Source organism: Lytechinus pictus, chromosome 10 (genome assembly GCF_037042905.1).
Source record: "Lytechinus pictus isolate F3 Inbred chromosome 10, Lp3.0, whole genome shotgun sequence".
Classification (NCBI taxonomy): Eukaryota; Metazoa; Echinodermata; class Echinoidea; order Temnopleuroida; family Toxopneustidae; genus Lytechinus; species Lytechinus pictus.
Genome location: NC_087254.1, coordinates 34,901,325 through 34,924,973, shown reverse-complemented (window position 1 = coordinate 34,924,973; position 23,649 = coordinate 34,901,325). Strand labels below are relative to the sequence as shown.

Here is a 23,649-nt window from a genome sequence, read left to right as displayed (position 1 = left end):
CAGTATAATTACATGTTTGGTAAATAATAGTATCCTGAATTGTCGTTTCTTCACAGGAGGACTCTACTCCAAAGCTGAAGAAGGCAGAAGCAAAGACACCTTCTATAACAAGCTTCTTTAAACCACCATGCAAATCTTCACCTCTGATGCAAGATGGCAAAGCAGCAGACCTCAGAAATTACTTCCAAGTGACAAAGAAAACTGCCTGTACAGGCGAACCTAAAATCTCATCTGATCAGAACTGTAAAGAAGATTCGTCGGTGAAAACTGAAAAAGCAAGTCCCGCCGAAGATGGCGATGGTAAATTGAAAAAGGGTAAACGAGCAGGGGAGGGTAAGCCAGCCAGCAAGAAGCCTAAAAAACACAAAACAGATTCAAATCCTTCAAATGCTGATGATGACATTGATTTTGAATCCCCTCCCAAGAATAGGAAAAAGAGAAAATCAAGATTGGATTCAGATTCCATAGCTGATTTTATTGACACTGAAGACTCACAACGGAGTCAGAACACTTTGGAAAATGTGGAATTACAGGCTCCAAAAGAGCAAGATAAAATGGAAGTCTGTGGATCAGTTGACACTGAGGTAATGTGCAATGGGGAAGATGCACTGAACACAAGTACCATTGTGTCGTATGAAGATTTCTTGAGAAACACTATGGAAGATGAGGAGGATCATGGCAAAAGTGATATTGAATGTGAGACCAAAACTTCAGTCAAGAGTGTAAGTGAGGAAGAGACAGGAGACGATTGTCTTGTTCCTGAAGATTCTGATCATCCACCGGATGCAGTCATGCTTACACCTCCCGATTCAAGATGTTCTCAAGGAAGTCCAACCAGTGACCAACCAGCCACACCACATGGTAATCAGCCTACAAAGAAAGAAAAAGAAACCAATGAGGATGACACCTGTCTTCGTAAGGTCATCACTGTCAAAGCCCAGGTGCATAGTCCTCTTGATGGCAAGGACAATGAGTGTTTACCAAGCACCTTGCAGATGCTCAGACCGGAGACAGATTCCAGGAAAGGAGGGCTTTGTCCTCGTAGGTTGATTTCTAATGTCAGTGTGCTCGACTCAAGTCCAGAGCTATCACTCATATCTGTGGAGACAAAAGAGGAACCGAAGAAAAAAGGACCAGTGTACAGCATCTTCCAGCCAAAGACTACAGGTCTTAAAAAGGATGTTACCAAGAAGGAATCTACCAAAGAGAATAAACAAGAAGAACATACTAAAGACTTGTCAAAGCAAGAAGTCAAGGGTAAAGATGAAGATGATAAGAACATGCAAACAAAAGAGAAGGAAGAGGAATGTGATTCTGTCAAAAAACAGGAAGTGGACCAGAACATGGTGAAAGAGAATGAAGAGATGGAAGTGACTGTGAAGCAGGATTCATCGACTGGAAAAGATGAGACAGCGAAAAGGGCCAAGGAAGGAGCAGTAGCAACAGTTGAGAGTACATCACCAGAAAGTGTCATTACTTCCAAGCCCAGCTCAAAGTCAAAATCTTCAGTTAAAAACAAAGACAAGAGAAAGACTGAGAAGGAATTATCGATACCTACAAGACGTGTTCTAAGGGCTAGATTTACCAAGGCATTGACCGATGCAGATTCTAGTCTGGAAGAGTTTGACAATGTAAAGCCACTAAAGACCAAAGCTCTGAAGCAAACCAAGAAGCCAGCATTGAGTTCCAGTAAGGCATCTGCAAAGTCTGAGGTGAAAGACAAGAAGAGAAACTCAGAGAGGTCAAAGAAAGAACCCCAGAAGTTCAAGTCTTCCTTGATGACTGAAGGAAAAGGTCAAGGGTCAATCAAATTGAAACTCACTGCCATCAAAACATCACCAAAGGTAAGATGGTATCATTTAGATGTTTGAGAAGTTTGTGTTAGAGCTCTTTTGAAAAAGAAAATAATTGATGAATATTTACAAAATAGGCAAAGAAAACTTTCTTGCATGTAGTGATTTTTTCCTCAGAATTATTTCTATTCAAATATTACAATATTTAAAGAATACATTATAAATAAACTGTAGAAGTCCAGACTGATTTTATTTCTCTTGTCTTTAATTCAACAATAAAGAGAATATTCAAATGCATAGAAGAAAAAGGAACAATTTATGAGATTTCTCAAGAAAACTTCTGTGTTTAAATGAGGTTGGTGACAACTTTGAAAGAGATGCGCTGGGATTAATGTATGGTGTTAAGTACACTGTGGTCGACCATTCTCTCGGGATTAGAAAAAATAATCGATGTCACAATAAGATTGCAACTTGCACACAGGTATTATGAAGAAACACACAAATTGCTTTAATACAGATGATACCCCGAGGCTCCCTCCAGTCATGGACTTTTACTTCCACCGTCCAGTCAAAGATCATTGTGTCATTTCTCTTTCCAGAAGAATAGCAAGGTGACCAAAGCCCAGCAGCTCCTGCAGAAAGCTAAGAAAGGCCACCACCAGACCACGCTGGTTCCTAAAACCCAGACGTCAAAACAACTTGTGAAGAAGAAAACTACTCAAGCAACATTCCCTCAGTCTAAGGTCGTGTCGACAAAAGCCATGAAAACCAAGCAGAGAGCCAAGATGGAGGAAACTAAAGAGAAAGGTGGGAAGAAGATTGTAGATGGGGAAAAGACACAGACGCCAAGGAGAAGATCCAGCTCAAGAAACAAACCAAAGACTCCACCCAAACGTGAGTATATTTGGTGTTTGTCTGAACACACCCCAAACTTCTCAAACATGAGTATATTGGATGTTTGTCTGAACACACCAAAGACTACCCAAATGTTAGTATTTTGGATGTTTGTCTGAACATCCAAAGACTGTGGCACCCAAACGTGAATATATTGGACGTTGACTTTTGTAGGGACAGTGATTTTCTGCGATCGCGAAAAACTGACAGAATTCACGGAAATGGCCTTTTGAAACGGAAAGTGGCATTTCAAACGGAAAATCATGGAAAACATATTTCTCCTCAGAATACACAGAACAGCAACAGAAATTACTCCAAAATCTCAACAAAATACGAATATCAAATAGTCACAAAACACGAACTCACTTCACTACAAAGTATGACAATCCACACATCGTGACTGCTCTTGACTCCATCACACTCGATCGTACCCCTCGCCCACGCCTTGGCCGGCGGCGGGGTCGGCCGTATCGAAAACATTCACATGCACACATCGTTTGATTTAACAACACGGTCGTGTGTTGCTGCCCTCTACGTTTGAAGATGTAACAGCACGATATTCCTGTCTTGAAATGCAAAATGGCGGATAGGCTACAGTCTATGACTGCTCAAAACGATGTAAAAAAAAAAACCCAAATTATCGATAAAATTTCATTCAACCGTAAAATAATGTGAAATGTGAGGATATATTCATGTTAAATGTGTTTGTCAAAATATTTTGTGTACCCGCATAGATCCGATTAGAGCGGATTCTTCTGCGTTGTTGGTACAGTGGCAGATACAAATTTTGACCAGCGCGAGTAATGTTATATTGCTACTGAATGGGTAAACGGAATTGTCAATTTTCCGTGTACACAAAGTCTATGGGGAAATGGAATTTCCGTTTTCTGACATGCTGAAACGGAATTCCAGATTTTCTGAAAACGGAAAAGGCAATTTTTTGAAACGGAAAATCACTGTCCCTGCTTTTGTTTATGAATGATATAAAAAGTGAATCTCACAGTATAAATTTCATTATTACAATAAAATGCTTAAATATATAGTATATCATATTTTGATTTGTATTCACTTGGTGTAATTCACTGTTCTGCAAAGAGCTCTTTGGCTGCACCCAGTTGGTAAAAAATAAAATGTGCCACAATCACTGGTCTCAATCCAATACGTGGTGTAACCCATTTCTAATTTTGCTGTGCTCACCCAGGTGAGGTGAATGGGTACTCAGGATTTATTCCTTTTAATGCTTTAGTGCTCATATGGTGGTTCAGCTATAGCTGGGAAGCACAGTAGAGTATGCATGAAAAACTGTGCTTTATTACCCAGCATAGGTAATACACAACGGGTGATTTTGCCCTCATGACAGCTAAACTCGCCCCTGAAATTCCCCCAGAATGCATGCTGTTGGGTAACCATTCTTTCTAGAGTCGCCCTAAGATCTCTTCCAAACAATATTCAAGATTATTTAGAAAATCAATTTTCTAACTGTGTTGGTATTTAAGAAAATAGACAAAACACGTGCTAATTAGCAATCATATCATTGACAGCTGCAGCAAAATTAGCACCCATCTTTACAAAGCAAGGACAACTAGCTGCCGCTAAGAAGTTCAAGCAAGACAGCATCATGGCAGCCATGGCATCAGAGTCCTTACTAGTAGACGAAGCAAGTAGAGATAGTTTGATAGATCCAAAGGAAACCATGACTGAGCTCAGTGGAACGGCGTTGGGATTCAACATGTTGGAACAGCTTAAAATGGAACCCACGTTACCGCAGAAGGATGTTGGTGCACAGCTTACAAAAGCATGTCATGTGTTGCAAAGAGGTAAGTATTTACCATGTACATGCATATTATATTGATAATAGTAATACAATTACATTTAGACATGGTTTCTAAGCCAGGGTTGCCAATAATTTTCATCTTTTAGGGGGTACTTTTTTCTCAATCTTTGGGAGATCATTGAATTTCAAAGGCTATGTTTTTGTGCAAAGAACAATTTTAATGCACATATTCTGCTGTATGTAAAAATTCTACTAGATTAGTATTTTTATATTCTGGAATATAATTTGTGACAGATCTTGGGGCGATACTAGGAAAGGTAAAAAACAAATTTAGTCTCCCCAGACTAAAGCATTCAATTTTTGGAATTTTAGGGGCGTCTTTGGCTTTCTTCTGACTTTGCCTAGGTCTGTTTTTAGTAGGCCTGGGACTTTCGGGTTTTTTTGTTTTCGGGTACCCGTGGTAATTTTCGGGCGGGTACCCGAAAATCATGTCGCTTGAAATATGACTGGTGGAAAAACCCCATAGGTGACGTCATCAAGACATTGCCATGCGAGCCAATTTATGAATGAAAATATAGTAAGCATGCGCATTGCAAACCTCCCGTGCCCCACGCAGTATTCCATCGAAACAAGTCTGCAATACTCTGTCACCTCGTACCAAAATCGACCTAGAATTCCACTTTCCTATATTTAATATGAATTATCAAAGGTATTCTCAGAGGATCTGTTTTCTCACCGATACCACACAGGTAAGCAAATTTTTATTACTTCTTGCTTTTCCGTCAAAATCTTACGAAGTAGCGTCGATATTACAACGTGTTCGTGAGTTTGTTGAATCTATCGCTACGTGAACAAAGTCAATTGATTTCCGGGTTTCGGAGCATACGAAGCACCAGCCAATCACGTTCTTGTTACCATTTTCAGTTCATCATAAACCGAAAATGGTAACACGATCGTGATTGGCTGGCGCTTCGTATGCTCCGAAACCCGGAAATCAATTGACTTTGTTCACGTAGCCATAGATTCTACAAACTCACGAACACGATGTAAGATTTTGACGGAAAAGCAAGAAGTAATAAAATTTTGCTTACTTTGCTTGGTATCGGTGAGAAAACAGATCCTCTGAAAATACCTTTCATAATTCATATTAAATATAGAAAAGTGGAATTCTAGGTCGATTTTGGTACGAGGTGACAGAGTATTGCAGACTTGTTTCAATGGAATACTGCGTGGGCACGGGAGGCTTGCAATGCGCATGCTTACTATATTTTCATTCATAAATTGGCTTGCGTCGCAGTGGCTAGATGACGTCACTGCGCTGCAAAAGAAACATGGCGACGATTAAACGATCTCAGTCACATCATCATCACTTGAAAAACTTGTATATTTATGGATATTTCGAGGGTAATTGGTGAGATTCAAAATGAGAATTGTGTATTTTTGTGATGAGTTACAATCATGTCTTACACTACGCAATAAAAATAAAATACATGTACGTTACTGGTGAGCAATTTTCGGGTATCGGGTATTGATTTTTCTACCCGGGTACCCGAGGCTTCCGGGCGGGACCCGGGTACCCGGGTTTTAGTCCCAGCCCTAGTTTTTAGAGCAAAGCCACTGTTGAATAGGGCACACTTCTGTATTACATCACAAGTTAAGATTAAAATAAAAACGAATACAAAATTCCAAAGGATAAGGGGGGGGGGGCATGTAGACCAATTCTTAGGGCATCCAAGAACATTGCCTTGGATTAATTTAAACCTTGTTTGCTTTTTGTCTTAATTTCATGTGAATTAGAATTGATCTATTTCAAATTTGACTCAATTCAATTTAATTCAGTTTAGAGTTCAGTTGAATTCTATCCAATTGTGTGACAATTGACAATAAAATTAACAATGAAAATACTTGTCTCATTTGGCAATCGAGCAGAAGACACTGAAGTTTCCATACAAACTTTGATGATGATAAGGTTAATAACAAAAAGGAATGGGACACAAGTAACGGAACAATAAACAGTGGGAAGAAACTCAAATTAAGAAAGTAAAGGATGAACTAGTTGATTCAGTAGCACTACAGTACACAGTTCAGTATAAATGCATTCTTTGTGATTTCCTTCTTTTTATTAAAAATACCCCTTTTTCTTCTTGAGAATACTCCTCAACATCTTGTCTTTGACCAAACAAGGATGAAGGGGGGGGGTGAGACCTAAATACACATTAATCAGTATGATATGATTTCAGATATTCATTGAAGATGTGTCTCACCTTTTGTAATGAACTTTTATTTTTGCCTGCCCATATTTGTATTATTTATTTCCCCTTTTGTTTTAGATGATACAGATCCATTATGGAAGTTACCCAGTCCTGGGTTTGGTAAATGGAAACTGAGAGAGAAACTTGAACCAAACCCAAAGATCAGTCCAGGCATAAAACTAGCACCGTCGTCTCATCCCTCACTATCCAGTAGTTTGAAGATAAAGGTAAGTTTGCCAGTGCAGCCGTCCCTTTGAATGAATGAATGTTATTTTGTTTCAATTCTGACAACAACAACAGTAAATTATAATTTACAAGTAAAGAGGAAAGAGCAAAATGTAGTTAATTACAGAATAATATGTACTGCTACATTGTTATGGCACATTACAACATGAAGTGGAAAAGAAATGTGGTGACCTACACATTTACACATTCAATGCTTTGTTTATAGGTATCTGCAGAACAAAGTTATCATAATGATTCAGATTAAAAAAAATTGATTTCTGCCTTTATAACATGAAGTGTCATTTACACTCTATGTGATAAATTGCAGTTTGAGAATTATTTGTACCCTTAAATAATGGCTCTGGAACATCGTAAAGTGGGGAACAACTGTGTGTAGACAATGGCTTGGCCTCCCCCCCCCCCCCCCCCCCTCTGATTAAAATGTTACGGTGCCACTACCAGTCACTGTTGAAGCAGATACGAACCAAAAGCTACAATAGTGCCATCTCAAGTCCTCAACTACTCAAATCTGGCCAGGTTTCCGACCCATAATGCAACATTTTGAGCAGTGTACACGTAGTCTTGCAATATAATAGGCCTATTGATGATATCACACCAATTCAGCACTCAATACATTCATACCGCAATAATGTTACCTAGTATTAAATAGTGTAGGACAGAAAACAAAATATTGTGCTAACAACAAAAATCATTGTTTAAAAATGCAAATTGAAAACTTTTTGTTGAGATGTTGCTTTGATCATTCATTTTGAATCATGTTATGTCCCTGTATTTTTTTTTCAAAGTAAAGTTTGATGTAAATTTTAGGAGCAAAAGCAGATTAAACTAGACCTACTGGAAGCTCTAATGGTGTTTTCACTGTGCAATATGATATGTTAAAGCCACAGCTAACTAATTTTTTTATTATTATTACAGGGTTTTGTAGGTCATTCACCGATCAGTGAGTTAGATAAGAAAGCTGTGATTGATGAAATTCTTCAAGCAAACCCCAAGTTCCCTGTTCAAAAGATCTTCAGGATGTACTTGGCAAAGAGACATGGAGAATCACTCAAGAATCAGCAAGACAAGCCTGGTGAGTATCTCTTAAAACAGTGTTGATGATGATGATAAGAGTAAATAATTGTGTTATAACTTGCTTCCAACAAAAGTTTGAAGTTCTAATATTATTAGTGCAGTAATGAATTAAGGAACAAAGCATTCATTATTATATTTCTAAAAGTAATAATATGGCAACATCTAGAAATTATAGAAGAAGAAAAAATAATACAAATTTGAAAAATTCAGTCAAAATGATCTGACAGATGTAGTTCCTTAGAGTTAGAGCTTTGACTGCAATTTAAGCATGATGACCATGTCAAGTTAAGATTTATTTCAAAATGATGTAAATATTAAAAGAGATAATAAATCTTGATTGAAATTTTTTGAAGTTTATATCTGAAAATTGTATTATGGTTATTTACATGATTATTGGTAAAACAGACATTTCTATATCAATCAAAGAAAAAAATCTATAAGAATTAAACTGTACCGTGTGAAAGTGACTTATATGAATGTTTATTTGGGTATTAAAGTGCTCTATTTCTTCCTCTTATGAGTTAGGTCTTTGAAGATGTAGTTCTGAATACTTATATTTTACATCTGAAAAACTAATTTCACATTTAAATGTCATGTATATTACTGTTGTGCTTCATATAGTTGTAGATGTTCCAACCGGTGACCAGAATCCCAAAGAAGCAGTTGACCCCACAGAGAGCGTGCCTGCGAGCAAGGGTTCCAAGCTGTCCAGAGGCAAGCGGAAAGCAGAAGATGCAAGCGAGGACAACACGAGAAGAAAGATGGCTCGGCGGAGCGGAAGGGGGTGTGCCAGAAGATCTCTTGAGGCCAGTCTGGATGAGCCTTCGGAAGGAGGGGAGATGGAGGAAAGGTCTTTGAGGAGGTCATCCAGGAGGAGCAGTAGGAGAGTGTCAAGGACGGAGGAAGCAGAAGATTGCAATGATGCTGATGGGAAAGGTGGAGATAATACAACAATAAAGGAGAATGATGCTCCAAAAGAACCAATTGCTGAAGGTATAATTTTCATGGTATCACATCACAATTTACTCCTCATTTTTTAAAAGAATGCTAAGCAATAAGTCTTTTGTGAAGCAGAAAATGTACAGAATTTAGTTGAGAGCTTTTTTATGACCAAAAATGCTATAAAAAAAAAGCTAAAAATTATTGAAGAACTTGATATTTCTCACTTCTGGGGGATGATTCACAGAGATGTAACTCTGATGTAAAAAATTGTATGTGTGAAATATAACACATCACCACATGGATCAGATCATGTTTTTGTATATGCGCTACAGCATATCAGTCAATTAGATTAAACATTAAATAACCCATGTGCATCAATTGTCACTGGCATATTTAACATTTAGTATGACATAAATCTTTGTGAACACCCGCCCCCCCCCCCAGCTTATTGCGTAAACTTGATTTTAGAATTAACACACATAAAAGGTCAAATATTCAAAGTAAATTTGATCTTCATAATAAGTACACCTTTAAGAATTCAATTTAATTTCAAGAATTTTTATTTAAAATGCAAGTTAATCAAAACAGGCCCCTTATTGATTTTGTAATGATGGAGACAGCACAAATTATAAAAATTCTTGTCCAGTTTTGGAGTCCTGAATATCAGTGTAAATGTTTTGAAATGGTCTTATGGTATTCATCTTATTTGTTTTTATTTTCTTCAGAGAGTGCAGAAGAGAAACGACGAGCTGGAATACTTTGGACTGAGAAGTATCAGCCGACCGCTGTGTCAGACATGATAGGAAATGCCGCCCTCTGTAGGAAATTTAGCTCATGGTTGACGGAATGGAAGAAGAAAACTCAAAGGATGAAAGAGAAGACAAGGAATGCACGAGGGAAAGACAAGAGAAAATCTAAAGGTAAAGAGAAGATGAAAAAGCACATTCATACCTCCCCCTTATGCAACTTATCAAAAGTCCGTGCTGCTTTTTTTAGCAGGAATCCCACTATGAAGGCGCCATGCATCTTTTTATGGCAGCTATCCTGCTTTCCACATCATTTTGTCTAGGATGAATTTGTAATCAAAACTCGCTTGTTAGATACCTGCAGAAAAAATGCCACTCTGACTTTTGTTAAAGTGCCTTATAAAGATAGTGATTTTTTTCATTTTCATTTGAATGTTTTAATATTTACAGTAGATTATTGACATCTTCCATTTTTTGCTTTAAAAATTTCATAAGCAGAGCAGCGATATCCCCTGTAGTATCGTTTGAATTGCTAAACCTGACATGAACTACTGTATTTTTGTTTCCATACCCATAATCTGCTTAATTTAGAATGCACTCATGAACCATCGGATTCTATCAGTTTTGCGCTCAGTTCAAGCCTTATACTAAAATTCATAGATACTTTTGTGTTTTCAAATAATTTTTCGTTGAATAAGGATGGCCCTTAGACTGAAATTCCTATACTCGCATTTCGCTGTGCAAAGGCATGGAAGCTTAACCAGAATATATATATTGCGAAAGTCTCTTGATTGATACTGGTTAATCTACATGTAGCCTGCTGGCTGTATCAAATGATCAGAATTGTTTGGATATTTGGTGTATTTTCTTTGAAGGTTCCAGGATCATTGACAGTGATGATGAGAGTGATGATGACTTCTACTGGAGTGAGAGTGAAGATAGTGAAGAGGAAGATGGATTATGTAATACTATTCTATTGTCTGGTCCACACGGGGTTGGGAAAACATCCCTCGTCTATGCTTGTGCACAGGAACTAGGATTTGAGGTAAGTAATAAGATCTATGACATTGATCATACATTTAATTCTGTTTTCAGACCTTACATTTAGACATTTCATTATATTTAGGGAAGGACCACTATACTCTTAGCCTGATTTGTTCGACTAGAGTAACGGCCTCTGCACATCTTACGACTGGAATAAATCTCATTTTGCTTGTCTCCTGAAAATGTGGATGAAAAGTATCTTTTATTTTCAGGTAAAAATTAACTGAAAGAATACTAATATAACAATTTTCCAATGATTGCAATCAGAGATTTTGGAGTAAAGGCCAAATTAGTTTCCGATAATAACCAATCATATGAATGTTAATACATCATTATGACTAGATATTCAATCGCTTTTATTCTAATAAGAATGGTAGTATAGTCACAGATATGAAAGTAAGTATTTGTATGATGATTCAGAATCTTGTATAGTAAGATTGACCATGTCTCTAATTCATTTGAGGAGGATGGTTTATCAATGAGGATTCATATCATTGTTTTAGAGAGCATATATATATACATCATTTTGATAGGGCATTAGAATGGTTACCCTCACTTGTCACCTTGGTTATAGTCCAAACGCCCTTGGCTCTGCCTCAGGCATATTAGAACTTTTCCAAGGTAGCTTGTGCATTAATTATAATTAATGCCCTTCATGATGTGTATTATAAATATCAAAGCTAATTTGAATTTGCAGTCAATAGCAAAATATCCAAATTCTCGTGAAGTATAGACTCCACTTACAGACTTCACTTATTATTTTGACATATGTTTTTATCTCAAATCCAGGTTTTTGAAGTGAATGCTTCGTCACGTCGCAATGGCCGTCAAATCATTGCAGAGCTTGGAGAAGGAACTCAGTCGCATCAGGTTGCTCGCCAGCCTGGCGTTCCCTCTGCTAACTTCTTCAATCTTTCTCCAACAAAGTCTGGCTCTAAGACTACCTCCCCCAAGAAGAAGAAGAAGCCTGTCCTTCCGAAAGCCTTTGCTGGGTTTGTCAAGCTTGGAAGCTCGTCGAGCGTGAGCACCAAAAGATCTCCGGTTAAGAAACCAAGGTAAGATTGAATATCAAAGATTCACAATTTATTTCATTTATTTCAATATTCATTTAAATAAAATATGTCTAAACTAGATCAGTATAGTCTGGGGTTTTTTCAGTCCTCTAACAACTGTAAATTGTAATAGCAAAACATATTTTATTTTTATCTAGCTACTTGGTCATTTTAAACAAGAATACATTTGAATTAATCTTTATTTACCTCAATAACCTTGGATTTAAAATTTTCAAAAATTGGCAAGAAACGGGAGTAGATGGGAAAAAATCGTTGCACTTACTTTATCTTATTTAGGATTATTGTTACCTTCTTTTTATGTTAAGAATCTTCAAAAGATAAGCTTTGAAATCTTTGATCATTTAATAAAATATACATTTACAACATTTTTAGAACATAATGAATTGAAAACATGTATAGTAATACCACAGATTCTCAAGTAGTGCAGTAGTGTTTCTAAATAGTTTGTTTGATTATTTTCAAACCTATTTCTTCTCTCTCTTTTAGTGTGAAGAAATCTCCTAAGAAGGCCATCAAGAAGTCTCCTGTCAAGAAAACCTTATCCCAGCAAGCTGAATCTCAGACCGGAATCACCAAACCTAAAATCACTTCAACATCATTAATTCTCTTTGATGAGGTTTGTATCATATTTCGTAATAAAAAATGATAAGCAACATTTACATAGCAATTAGTGTTATTAGTTGCTATTGCTATTACCCCCAGCTTCAGTTCCGCTACCCAGATCAGTCGCTTATGTAATTAAGGAATTTCTTCCTGCGGGGTACCCATTTACTACACCTGGGTGGAGAGTGGTAAATGTAGATATATGCCTTGCCAAAGGAAATGAATTTCAGACCTTGCGGCTCAAGGTCTGGAGATTTAGCCAATAAGCCACAACACCTCCATGTTTTTTTTTCTAATGCATGTAATTGGCTATGAGAATGACCACTTAAGTTAGAAAATTTTGATATATAGATTTTAAGGAAATCTAGGTCTTTAATAATAATATCGTGAATTTCTTATGTATTTCTTCATATAAAAAATCACAACCAATCTTCTTGAGTTGATAGAACTATATTTTATTTCGCTGATGTGGTTTACGGTACACCATGTGGAGTATATAGAAACAGTGGATAGAAGAAGAAAAAGAAAAAGAAAGGAAAAAGAAATGGATAGGCGAGAAAGTGGAAATTTGAATGTAGTCCTGAAAAGGGCTCTAAACCAAAAGAGATTGATGAGTTGAAACAGCTTGAGTAGTAGGATGGATGAGGAGATGCTGGCTTGAGATGGCGAGTAGAGATGATGGGCAGAAGCAGTAGAGAGACTCAACGTTTCGGGCAGGTTGACTGTCCGTCTTCAGGAGGTGTACCGTAAATTACATCACATGGTTTCACATGGTGTACCATGGTTCCACATGGTGTACCGTAAACCACATCAGTGATTGTACATGCCACCATGCAAACCTTCAAACAACATCTATATTTGATTTGTCTTTTTTGTTCAGGTTGATGTGATATTTGAAGAAGACAAAGGATTCCTATCCACTGTGATGTCATTCATGGAAAGCAGTAAAAGGCCTATCGTCCTGACAACATCAGGTAATTTGAATGTTTCAAAATACATATGCAACAAATGTTAATGAGAGACCTACTTTTCAACTTGTCAGTTGATAATTTTTTTCTTCTATAGCAAGCGCCATGAGTTCTCACTCATGGCACTCATTCAACCAATGTTCTAACCAAGGACAGACCTACTTTTCAACTTGTGAGTCAACTTTTGATTTTATAGTATAGCAAGAACTGTGTGAATGAAAATTTGAAGATGAAAGAAATATTTATTTAAATGGGGAGCCTAAGAGTAGGTAAGAAAAAGGGTTCAATGACATTGGCTCCGGCAACGATTGCTCCGATGGAATATCTGCACGTTAAGCCAAACATTAAACCTAACCTCCAACACTAAATAAACCCTATTCCTTATCTTTACATGATTCTGAACCAAAAACTCTATTACTATCCCAACTTTTAACCTATGCCCTCTGAGATGATAAGACTGGAGCAATTTGTTGCCAGAGCAAATGTCGTGTCACTGGACAAAGAATTAATCATTAGAACTTGCAGTGGGATCCCAGGAAATACTTGTGTTTGTAATCACAGCATAATAACCCATGCTTTAATGGAGCAGCTGATACATAATTCTGCATTTCATGCAATGAACATCAAGTGGAGATTTCTGTTCTAAGTTATACATACCACAATCAGAGAATGTCTTTTTGTTTTTCTTTGTTATTGAATCTGTGGATGTTTGTGACATATCTGTTTCTTTTCCTTTAGATCCAAGGTTTTCATTTAGTTTAACTCCTAGATATGATGAGCTGACCTTCAAATTACCGCCACTGGTGAGTCTTCCAGTTTCAGACAACCTAAAATATTTGTTTATAGCTAGGCTACATTTCTTGTAAAAATTAAGTATATGAAATCTTTTGAATTCATTATTGGAATGCAAAGTGTCAATCGTTCTGGGTTTTTCATCATTTGAATATGTAGGGCAACTCCTGATACGTCCCATCCCCTACATTGAGGAAGTTCCTGATTTCTATACTTTCTAGTTCATATAAGTTTTAATACTCTCAGTTTATCATGATTTAATCAGTAAGAAGTAAGAATGGAGAGAATAGAGGTCAAACATACATTTCCAAACATTCAAATTATTTTATCAATATAAAGTGATTTCTTTTAAGTAAACTTCTCCTTCTCATTTTGTTCTTAGAACCCTTTGGTTAGCCACCTCAAACTTCTGTGCCTCGCTGAGGATGTGGCCATCTCACACCAGGACCTGAGATTGGTTGCAGAGTTCTTCAACCGGGACATCAGGCGATGTCTTCAGCATCTTCAGTTCTGGGTGTGTTCTGGAGCCACGCCCATAAGTGATGCGATCAAGCCGGGACCAGACGGGAAAGACGAGGAGACGAGACTTGAGGTGAACGATCATATAAAGAATCTTGAACAAGAACTGCCAAGTGGTTCTTTATTCACTAGGGATGTTGACACTGGTAATGACAGCGGATTAGGTCGAGCCATTGAGGAGCTGACCCAAGAACTGATAGACCTTGAGACAAGGATCATAGCAGTGGGAGAGTATTACTCCATGAAGGGGTACAAACCCCAGGATGTCTTAAAGGTGATGGACGAAATGGGATTAACCACAAAGGAGACACCCAAAGACACTTGCAATGGAACAGACAATATTCTTGAAACCTTAGGACTAAGCAGTTTCAGGACAGGACTTGGGAATTACTGTGGGCTTTTTGAGAGTATTGCTGGACTTGGGAATGTGGCAGGTCCGGTGATAGATTCATTAGGTATTTTGAAGGTTAGTAAGAGATGGTAAAGTGATACATGTATATGGTAATTGGAGAAACCTGGCCGACTTTATGCATTATATTTTGACCATGAAAATAGGTTTGAAGGGGGGCCATGTCTGTGCACCTAAAAATTTAAATTAAGAATAAATTTGAATTGATTCTCCCCTCAAAATTTTTGAGGTATCAAAACGTTAGCTATGCACAAATAAGTGGATGTCTGTCAAATAGCCTGCTTAGACAGTTCTTCAAGATGTCCCTTAAGGTGGTCACTGATTTCTGGGTTTTCAAACTCTTGCATAGGGTTAGCCTCACACAGGTGGAGGTTTGTTCCTCCCCCGATTGCTTTGAAACTGGAACTTGTAAACAATTATATGCATGTAACAGATTCCTTATCGATTCTGTCTCTTTTTCTTGCAGAAGTTAGATGACCCTGTGGTACTAGGTGCTATTCTCCGATCATTCCGTGATCTTAGCGTTGATGCTGCTCATTCCAACCTACCTCAGATTCTCTCCTCAATTCGTACCTCTAAAGACACCAAACCGTCCAATCAGAATTCATCTAATGAGTCACCTGACCAAGAACTAAACAAAGATGAGAAGCAGACAGCATCAAAACTTGGCGGTGAACTGATCGACATCATGGCGGAACATGCCGACAGAATGTCAGGAATTGATACATTGCGCCCTCACAGTCTGAAACAAGACAGTCATCTTAATCGCTATGGCAACAATGAATGGTGGCATCCATTGCATATGCCTGGGTTGAATGATAGAGAAGGTTGGTTAGGAGATGATTATGAGCTTGTGGACTTCTCGGATTCCAGAGATGAAGATGCAAGTGTGGATGTGAGCTGTTGCTTGGAGGCCATGTGTTTGAGAAATTTTGTTAGGAGATGCAGAAGAACTGTTGTTGAAGCGAGACAGGATGAAATCAGATGGAAAGATATAGAACAGAGCATCTTACCATCGGATGAAGCACTGCTACGAATTAAGGACATCTCATTTGATGCAACATTGAGGTTTGTGGGCGAAATAAACTTATACCTTTTTCTCACGAGCCAAACTGTCCTTACCCGTTCTACAGGTTGGGCTGAATGGTAAGTTAGCCCGACCTAAAATCTTGGCCCTGGGGTTTCTGTTCTCACAACATTTTGGCAAAGTGGTCTATCCAGTAGTATGGGCCTGTACATAACAGAATAACATGAAAAATAATGCTCAGATGTTCAAAAGTTGAATGTGTACTGTGTAGGAATACCATCGTGAATAAAGGTCAATAATAAATTCAGAGTACTGAGGTCAAAGCTTGCTGCTTATTACTGTGATGATTTTAGTGCAATGAGGTCGGACATTCCTGTGTTATGATGCATGAGCATGTCTTGTCAAGTTTTGTTTTGGGCTGCGGGTTGGTAGGTGTGAAGTTGTTACCGCTTTTCATTACTTACAAATGTGTTCAAATGCATTGAATGATGATTACAGATGTAAACTGAAGACTTATCTTGTTTGTTGAACTGGTAGGGTTGAAATCAATCCATATTCATGGTATTGGATGCCGTAGACCCTGTCACATCGTTCCTTGCAAGCCTTGCGTGTGACTTGCGTTAACTATTTTTGCTACCCGCAGGTTGCCCACATTGACAGTATCTTGAACGTATCTTACACGCAGATGCCCACAGAAGTGCACGCAAATCTGATTTGCACGCAGGAAAGTTTTGAAAATGCTCAAAACTTTGTTTTGGGTGAGTTGCGGGCAATCACCCGCAAGGCTTGCACGGAACGATGTAACAGGGCATTCAATGATTGGTCTTGATGCCCCTCTCATTGGCCATGAATACTACTTCTGTGACCTTTTCACATTTGTGCCATTATACAGAAATGTGTTCTAAAGAAAAGTGGTCTTGTCCTGTCATTATCTAAGGCCAGAATTAGAGTACAACCAGTATGTGTAACCTCTTTGGAATAAAATAATCACCAATTTATTTTCATGGTTTTTGTAATATTACAGAGATACAAATTCTTCAGTGGTATGCAGACTGCCAGACTACATGTATACAAATCATTCAGCCTTGACACTAGACTACCTACCTATGCTCCGAGGGATCTGTCGTCATGAGAAACTCAGAAAAGAGGCCAATCTCAAGAGACGGTATGTTATGATTAATTGATTTGAAAGCACATTCAGACTCCTCCAGAGAAGGAATTTAGACTTGGGCACCATTTTATAAAGATCTATAATTATGACAACCAACAAAGGAAATACATGAGGATGACAGGCGATATTACCCTCATGTATATCTGTACTTTGGTTATTTACTCCAATTTTTTGTTTGCTTGTTCTATGATGTTTTAAAATTATTGCTAATATAAGTTTTTAACATTCTGGTGGCCTATGGCCCACAAGCTAAGCTTCTTAGTAGGTCACCACGTTTCATTTCCATCTGTTCTCATGGGTGTTACAAATGTTCCATAAAAAGTAGTGCATGTATTATGTATATTATCCTGTAATTATTTACTTTTGTTCTTTGCTATTTACTTGTATCCCAATAATCTACTGTTGTTATTGTTGTTGTTTGATATCGGAATTGAAACGAAATAAAGATTCATTCATTCAATCACTCCTGAAATTACCCAAACTGCATGCTTTTTTAATGACCATCTATTCAAGAGTTCCCCAATATCTGCCACAATTGAATTCAAGAATAATTAGAAAATCAATATTCTACATATGGCAGCATTTTCTGCATAATTGCTCATTGCACAAAAAGCATCCCTTAAAATGAAAGAAATAGCCCCAAACTTCAGCGATCCCCCACAATGTAAAGAAAAAAAAAAAAAAAAAAAATATTTGCCACCGTAATGGCAACTTGGCAATTTGGTAATTACCATGGAAACCTTGATACATCCGAGGGATCAGGTATACATACTTGATGGAATTGCACTTTTTTATGATAGTTTATGTGAGTTGTACGGGAGTTAATTTCAGAATACATGTATGCATGTTTGGGAACCCATGCATATAGCTACAATGTACTGTTCTATTTTATCATAGCACAATTGTATTGCTATAGTTTATACTACTGTATGTATTTGTTTATCATTTTCTCTGCAGGTTCTTCCATTATCTTGACAGTATATCATTCTGTTTGAAGCCGCTTACACACCTCAGTCTAGCTACTATTCTCAACCCTGGTCATCAGCATTAGTCCAAGGCATTCTCTTCTCTCAGGGAGGCTATTGCAGCAGAGAAGTTAGAACCCCATAGCCTCCAGGGACCCCAGTAGATGGGACTCTGTACAGGGCTTTGTGCTCGTGACATGTGCAATGCACACACAATTTTCCTTTGACATTTTTTTTCAGGCCCTGGAGCCGTTTGCCTCTGGAGTCCCTCGTAATATTTTTTCTTTTAAACCCAATTTCAATGTAACACAATTTGTCTGAAGGCTTAAATTATGTTATTGAACATTGTCCCAAATAAACAAGTTAATTAACTATGGAATGCCAAATGGGACAACTCTTGGCGGTTTCAGATGTTTTCACCACTTGCAATGGTTAACACTACCAATCACCAGTGGTGTACAAGAACGTGACATTCCATTGATTTTCACCACTTGCAACAGGCAATCATTAAAGGTCAAGTCCACCCTGGCAAATTTGTGATTTGAATAAATAGAGAAAAATCAAACTAGCATAACACTGAAAATTTCATTAAACTCGGATGTAAAATAAGAAAGTTATTGCATTTTAAAGTTTCGCTAATTTTTCACAAAACAGTGATATGCACAACTCAGTGACATGCAAATGTGTCAGTCGATGATGTCCATCACTCACTATTTCTTTTGTTTTTTATTGTTTGAATTATACAATATTTCATTTTTTACAGATTTGACCATAGGGACCTACTTGACTGAACCATATAGTATTAAACTGCTAATTCCACATGTATAGGGAGGAATTAATCACTGTTTCACTTGACAATGAGGAGAAAATTTGAATATTTCATATAATAAAATACAAAAGAAATAGTGAGTGGATGATGTCATCAGTCTCCTTATTTGCATACCGACCAGGATGTGCATAGAACTGTTTTGTGAAATTAAGCGAAACTTTAAAATGTCATAACTTTCTTACTTTACATCCGATTTTGATGAAATTTTCAGTGTTATTCTTGTTGGATTTTTCTCTTTTTATTCAAATAAATTATTTATTGGGGTGGACTTGTCCTTTAACATTGGTGTACAAGAACGTGACATTCCATTGATTTTCACCACTTGCAACAGGCAATCAGTAACATGTGATTTAGACGTTATCACCACTCACACTGGATAGCGCTATCAATCACCAGTGGATAGCAGTACTTATCACCAATGGTGAACGGTCATTCACACACGTTATCACCACTTGCGATGGATAGTGAGACCAATCACCAGCAAGGCGGGGGGGGGGGGGAGTGCTGTCTTATATAATTCTTACTTTTACTGAGTCTTTTGCTCTCAAGCTAATTTTCAAACTTCACTATTATTTTTTCATACTTGGATTACTAAAACCATTGAATAATCAGAATCTAAAAAGTATTGGTCACATTTAGTTAGATAAGTAACTCGACCCTGGTTTAATGTGGTTGACCCACGATACAAAAAACTGATTGATGCTAATGAAGGTGCGCGCATCGGGTGTTCATGTTGCCAGATGTTAAAGCTGTAACTGCCGTGTTGATCCGAAGGTCCATCGAGCTGGTTCCCATCATTTCCTGCATTTCCTTTATCAGTTGAGTGGAAATGGAGTTAATTTTGACACTGCTTTTTCGGTTGGATTTTGGGGTGAGATATCTGCACAAATTCCTATTGTATGAATGGTGACAGTTGCTGTAAATCCTTATACTTTCAGTTCATTGTTGAAATTATGTTATATAAAATGAAACGGGGAAAATAAATCCTGTGGATCGTGAGAAAAGGAAACGCGTGTGTGCTTATATGCCAGTAAATCATTAGCATTATAACTTTGGAAGCCAGTATAAAACAGTATTATTCAATCAATAGCAACATCATCTTGACGCAGCATGCTTATACTTATAACATCTCTGTTCAGATTCAGATAAATGTATATACGTATATATCGAGGATCATTCTAAATAAAGAGGCTTGTATTCTGAAGTATTCTGATTTAATTAAAACACTGGTCTAGAGTTGTGGTTTAACAATGAATAGCCAATTGTGACATAAATCCCTAAAAGTAGAGGCTCAATGTGCTCATCCGGTATAACTGTCTTAGAAGGATAGATAAGATAGATGTCTCTACCATTACAGACTTAATAGGGAAGAGCAGAGTAAACATAGGAAACGTCAACAAAAATTTTTACATTTTGGCTTCCCATATTTTTTTGCAAGAGAAAGACCAAAGGGTGCAATGCTACAGGCCAAAAGATGGTCGAGACAATGAGGGTTGTTAAAAATGACCCTTAATGAGATGCATGAATTACAATTTCTCACTAAGTCACAAAATAGTGGGTATTTTTTCAAGTTGCCCCAATAAGTCACAAATGTATCTGCAATCGTTCTTTTTGTAGAATTTTGTAGCAAATATAATAGATTAAAAAGACAGTGTGTGAGCATAATAGTAATGAAGATCAAAGTGGAGATAAAATATGCATATTGATAGCTTTTATATTTTAATTTGCATGTTTTCACATGCAAATTCACAAATTTTTAACTTGTAAAGACAGTCTATCAATCTCTAATTATTTCCAATATTGTATAAGGAAAATTAAGCAATGAAAGAAGATAATGTGACTGTCAATTTTAAAAGCTGATCAAATGTGGCATCTAATCACTTTCGTGAAATACAGTTGATGCATGCTTTTATGTGATGTCTACAAACTTTTGACAGTTTTGTGAAACTGGCTGTAGAATCTCTTTGTATCTCTCCATATCCTAATCTGGCGAGTATTTCACAAAGATTTAAGAGTAGCACTTACTTTTTAGTTGAGTGCAATATATACCACATTGGTCAGATCTTGCACGTAGGATGTGCACTACCGGGTTTCCATCAATTAGGTGAGATTATGCGTTAAATAATATGTGTGCATTGGCGTCTAAGCTTGACTCTATTAAAAAAGTCACTTTAATAAATCTTTGTGAAACATCCCCCATCCCAGATCTTTATAACAAGAGTGCAGATAATTTCACTTTTAAGTCAACTTTTAATATGCAAATAACCCATGGATGAAATATGTGATTGAAACATTTTGATTTGTGAAAGTGATAAGAAATAAACAAATTGTTTGTGAAATTACATATACATGCATTCTTAATAATTAAAAGAAATTATCAGTCATTTTATGATCGAGGAATGATTAAGTGCAAGTCGCGATAGGTTGAAAAAAATACAAGATGCAATTGATTTTCAGAATTGTGTTAGATTGCAAATCCAACTCTGACAATGGTCCAATTTCCTGCAATGTTAGCATAGTGCTACAATGTTAACAAGGACTTTCAGGAACTTTCTGAATTGCAAAAGCAAAATGAATTCCTATCAGCTAATATCAGTGTTTCGTATTGAAGATAAATAATAGTGTGTATTGTAGATAAAGGAAGGCTTATCATGGTATAGTATGCCTTTGTGCGTGTAAATGAGCCTGTTAAATATTCTATATTTTGTACATTTTCATATCTAATAAATTTTTGAGCTTATAAAATCAAGTTTGTCATTTGTGAATTCTAATGTGATTTTTTTCACCTTAAATTCTTGCTGGCTGTCTTCAGGAGTGGTTTGGTTCATGCTATTGTCCGGTTAAGAATTTAGATGAGTTTTGAAGTGTTGCATGGTAGTACAGACAATTGAGAAAAGGCTTACTTCTCAACGTTTGGTTTAATAGTCATGAGAATTACTCATGGATTGTGGAGTAATGAATCGAAGTGCAAGAAAGAAAGAGAATTGGAAGGGAAAATGGTATTTTGACTCTAGCCAGATTGAATTTGCATGATTTTGAAAGAAGTACATTATGCATTAACAAATAAATATGAAGCTCCCTTTTAAAAGTGAAGTTCACCTTGGCAACAAGTTGGTTAAAAAAAGGCAGAAAAATGTATGTTGGTAAAAGTTTCATGAAAGTTCATAAAAGAATGGAAGAGTTATGACATCATTTGCGAGCAGCTCACCCATTTATCATGTAACATACATATAAATTCCAAATTCTTAATGGAACTTGATGAATAGAAATATTTTTTACTTGAAGAGGATATTAAATGGTGTGTTTGATGATAAATCCACAAAACGATTTAAATCACTTTCAAGTTTTTATGAAAATTACATTTTAAAAATTCATATCACATGACAAATGGAGGCACTGCTCATCAAAGAGGTAACAAAATGAAAATTGTAAAAGAAAATTAAAATCAGATACAGAATAAAAATCGGATATAAGTACACTTCCACGAGTCAAATAACCGCCAATATGAAAAATATTTGCCCAAGTTGAGGCAATTTGTTAGTCCTGAGGGGGGTAACGTAAAAGAAACCATCGATAGAACAATTAAGTCAATGGGTAACAATGTACAAACAGTTACTATCAGTTGGAACTATCAAGCATATCTTTAAATGTTACACCCCTCTCCACGTCTATATTTTGCAAAGCATGATATACATACGTTTTTTTGTCAAATTTATTGTGTTTCCAAAAGATTTGATTTTAGGCAAAGTTACATGTACTTGTGCTTGTGATTTTTTTTCAAAGAAATAATACAATACATCAGTTCTTATCTTTTCATGATTTATTTCATATCAAGCACCTATTCATGTACACATGAAAAAAAATATAAATCCATACATATTCTGTATTGCATTCAAATATTACAGGTATTTAAAGAGTTCATTCTTATATACACATGCATTCTTCTATTTAACTGTGGTTTATTTTTCAAAATCAGACTACCAAATTGTGAACAATCATAATTTCACAAATTTACGGGATCATATATATCAATTATTTCAGGCCTTATCATTCCAACTGGTGAATGTATTCATTATGAACCAAGTTTATGAAAGCAAGTTATCCCCACAATTTTTCCAGCTGGTCAAAGGGCATTTGGAACACGATCAAAATAATGTAAAATGAAGATTATTCAAAATAGAATGCTTTAATAACAATAGTAATTAAGTTCTTTAACAGCGCTCATCGCAAATTATCAAAATCACATTAATGATAGCCCAACTCTTGGTGAGATTTACCCCATGACCAGCTTCATTTTAAGTGTTGGTGCTTAGCTGACTTAACATTAAGATGTCAACACCAAACATGAAATCACCAATGTAATCAATTACTTTCAAGCTTAGTGCTGAGCTGACAAAAAAAAATGTACCTAAAACCAACATCAAAATGTCAGCAATTAACTTGAGAGAGTGAGCAACGGACATATCCCTGTCTTTACAGGAAATGTCATTTCAGTTACTTGTATCATTGTGCAATCATAGGGTATGCA

The 23,649-nt window shown here is 36.7% G+C and overlaps 1 protein-coding gene across 3 annotated transcripts in view; it reads left to right on the top strand.

Annotated features, from left to right (window-relative positions):
• Positions 1-21,870, top strand: part of LOC129269536 (ATPase family AAA domain-containing protein 5-like) — a 32,170-nt gene extending 10,300 nt beyond the window's left edge. Inside the window, exons 3-19 of one of the 3 annotated variants that reach the window (XR_010294935.1) lie at positions 57-1,844; positions 2,393-2,687; positions 4,229-4,504; positions 6,792-6,940; positions 7,875-8,031; positions 8,655-9,026; positions 9,701-9,895; positions 10,597-10,766; positions 11,555-11,820; positions 12,325-12,454; positions 13,322-13,415; positions 14,148-14,212; positions 14,584-15,186; positions 15,596-16,197; positions 17,181-17,321; positions 18,285-18,792; positions 19,453-21,870. Coding sequence is in view for 2 of the 3 variants with exons in the window: in XM_054907049.2 (XP_054763024.2) it covers positions 57-1,844; positions 2,393-2,687; positions 4,229-4,504; positions 6,792-6,940; positions 7,875-8,031; positions 8,655-9,026; positions 9,701-9,895; positions 10,597-10,766; positions 11,555-11,820; positions 12,325-12,454; positions 13,322-13,415; positions 14,148-14,212; positions 14,584-15,186; positions 15,596-16,197; positions 17,181-17,321; positions 18,285-18,378 (5,397 nt within the window). In the remaining variant the exon portion in view is untranslated. Of the gene's footprint in view, positions 1-56; positions 1,845-2,392; positions 2,688-4,228; positions 4,505-6,791; positions 6,941-7,874; positions 8,032-8,654; positions 9,027-9,700; positions 9,896-10,596; positions 10,767-11,554; positions 11,821-12,324; positions 12,455-13,321; positions 13,416-14,147; positions 14,213-14,583; positions 15,187-15,595; positions 16,198-17,180; positions 17,322-18,284 lie in introns of all 3 variants that reach the window. The other 2 variants (XM_054907050.2, XM_054907049.2) reach the window with 2 other exon arrangements.
• The last annotated feature ends 1,779 nt before the right edge of the window (positions 21,871-23,649 follow it).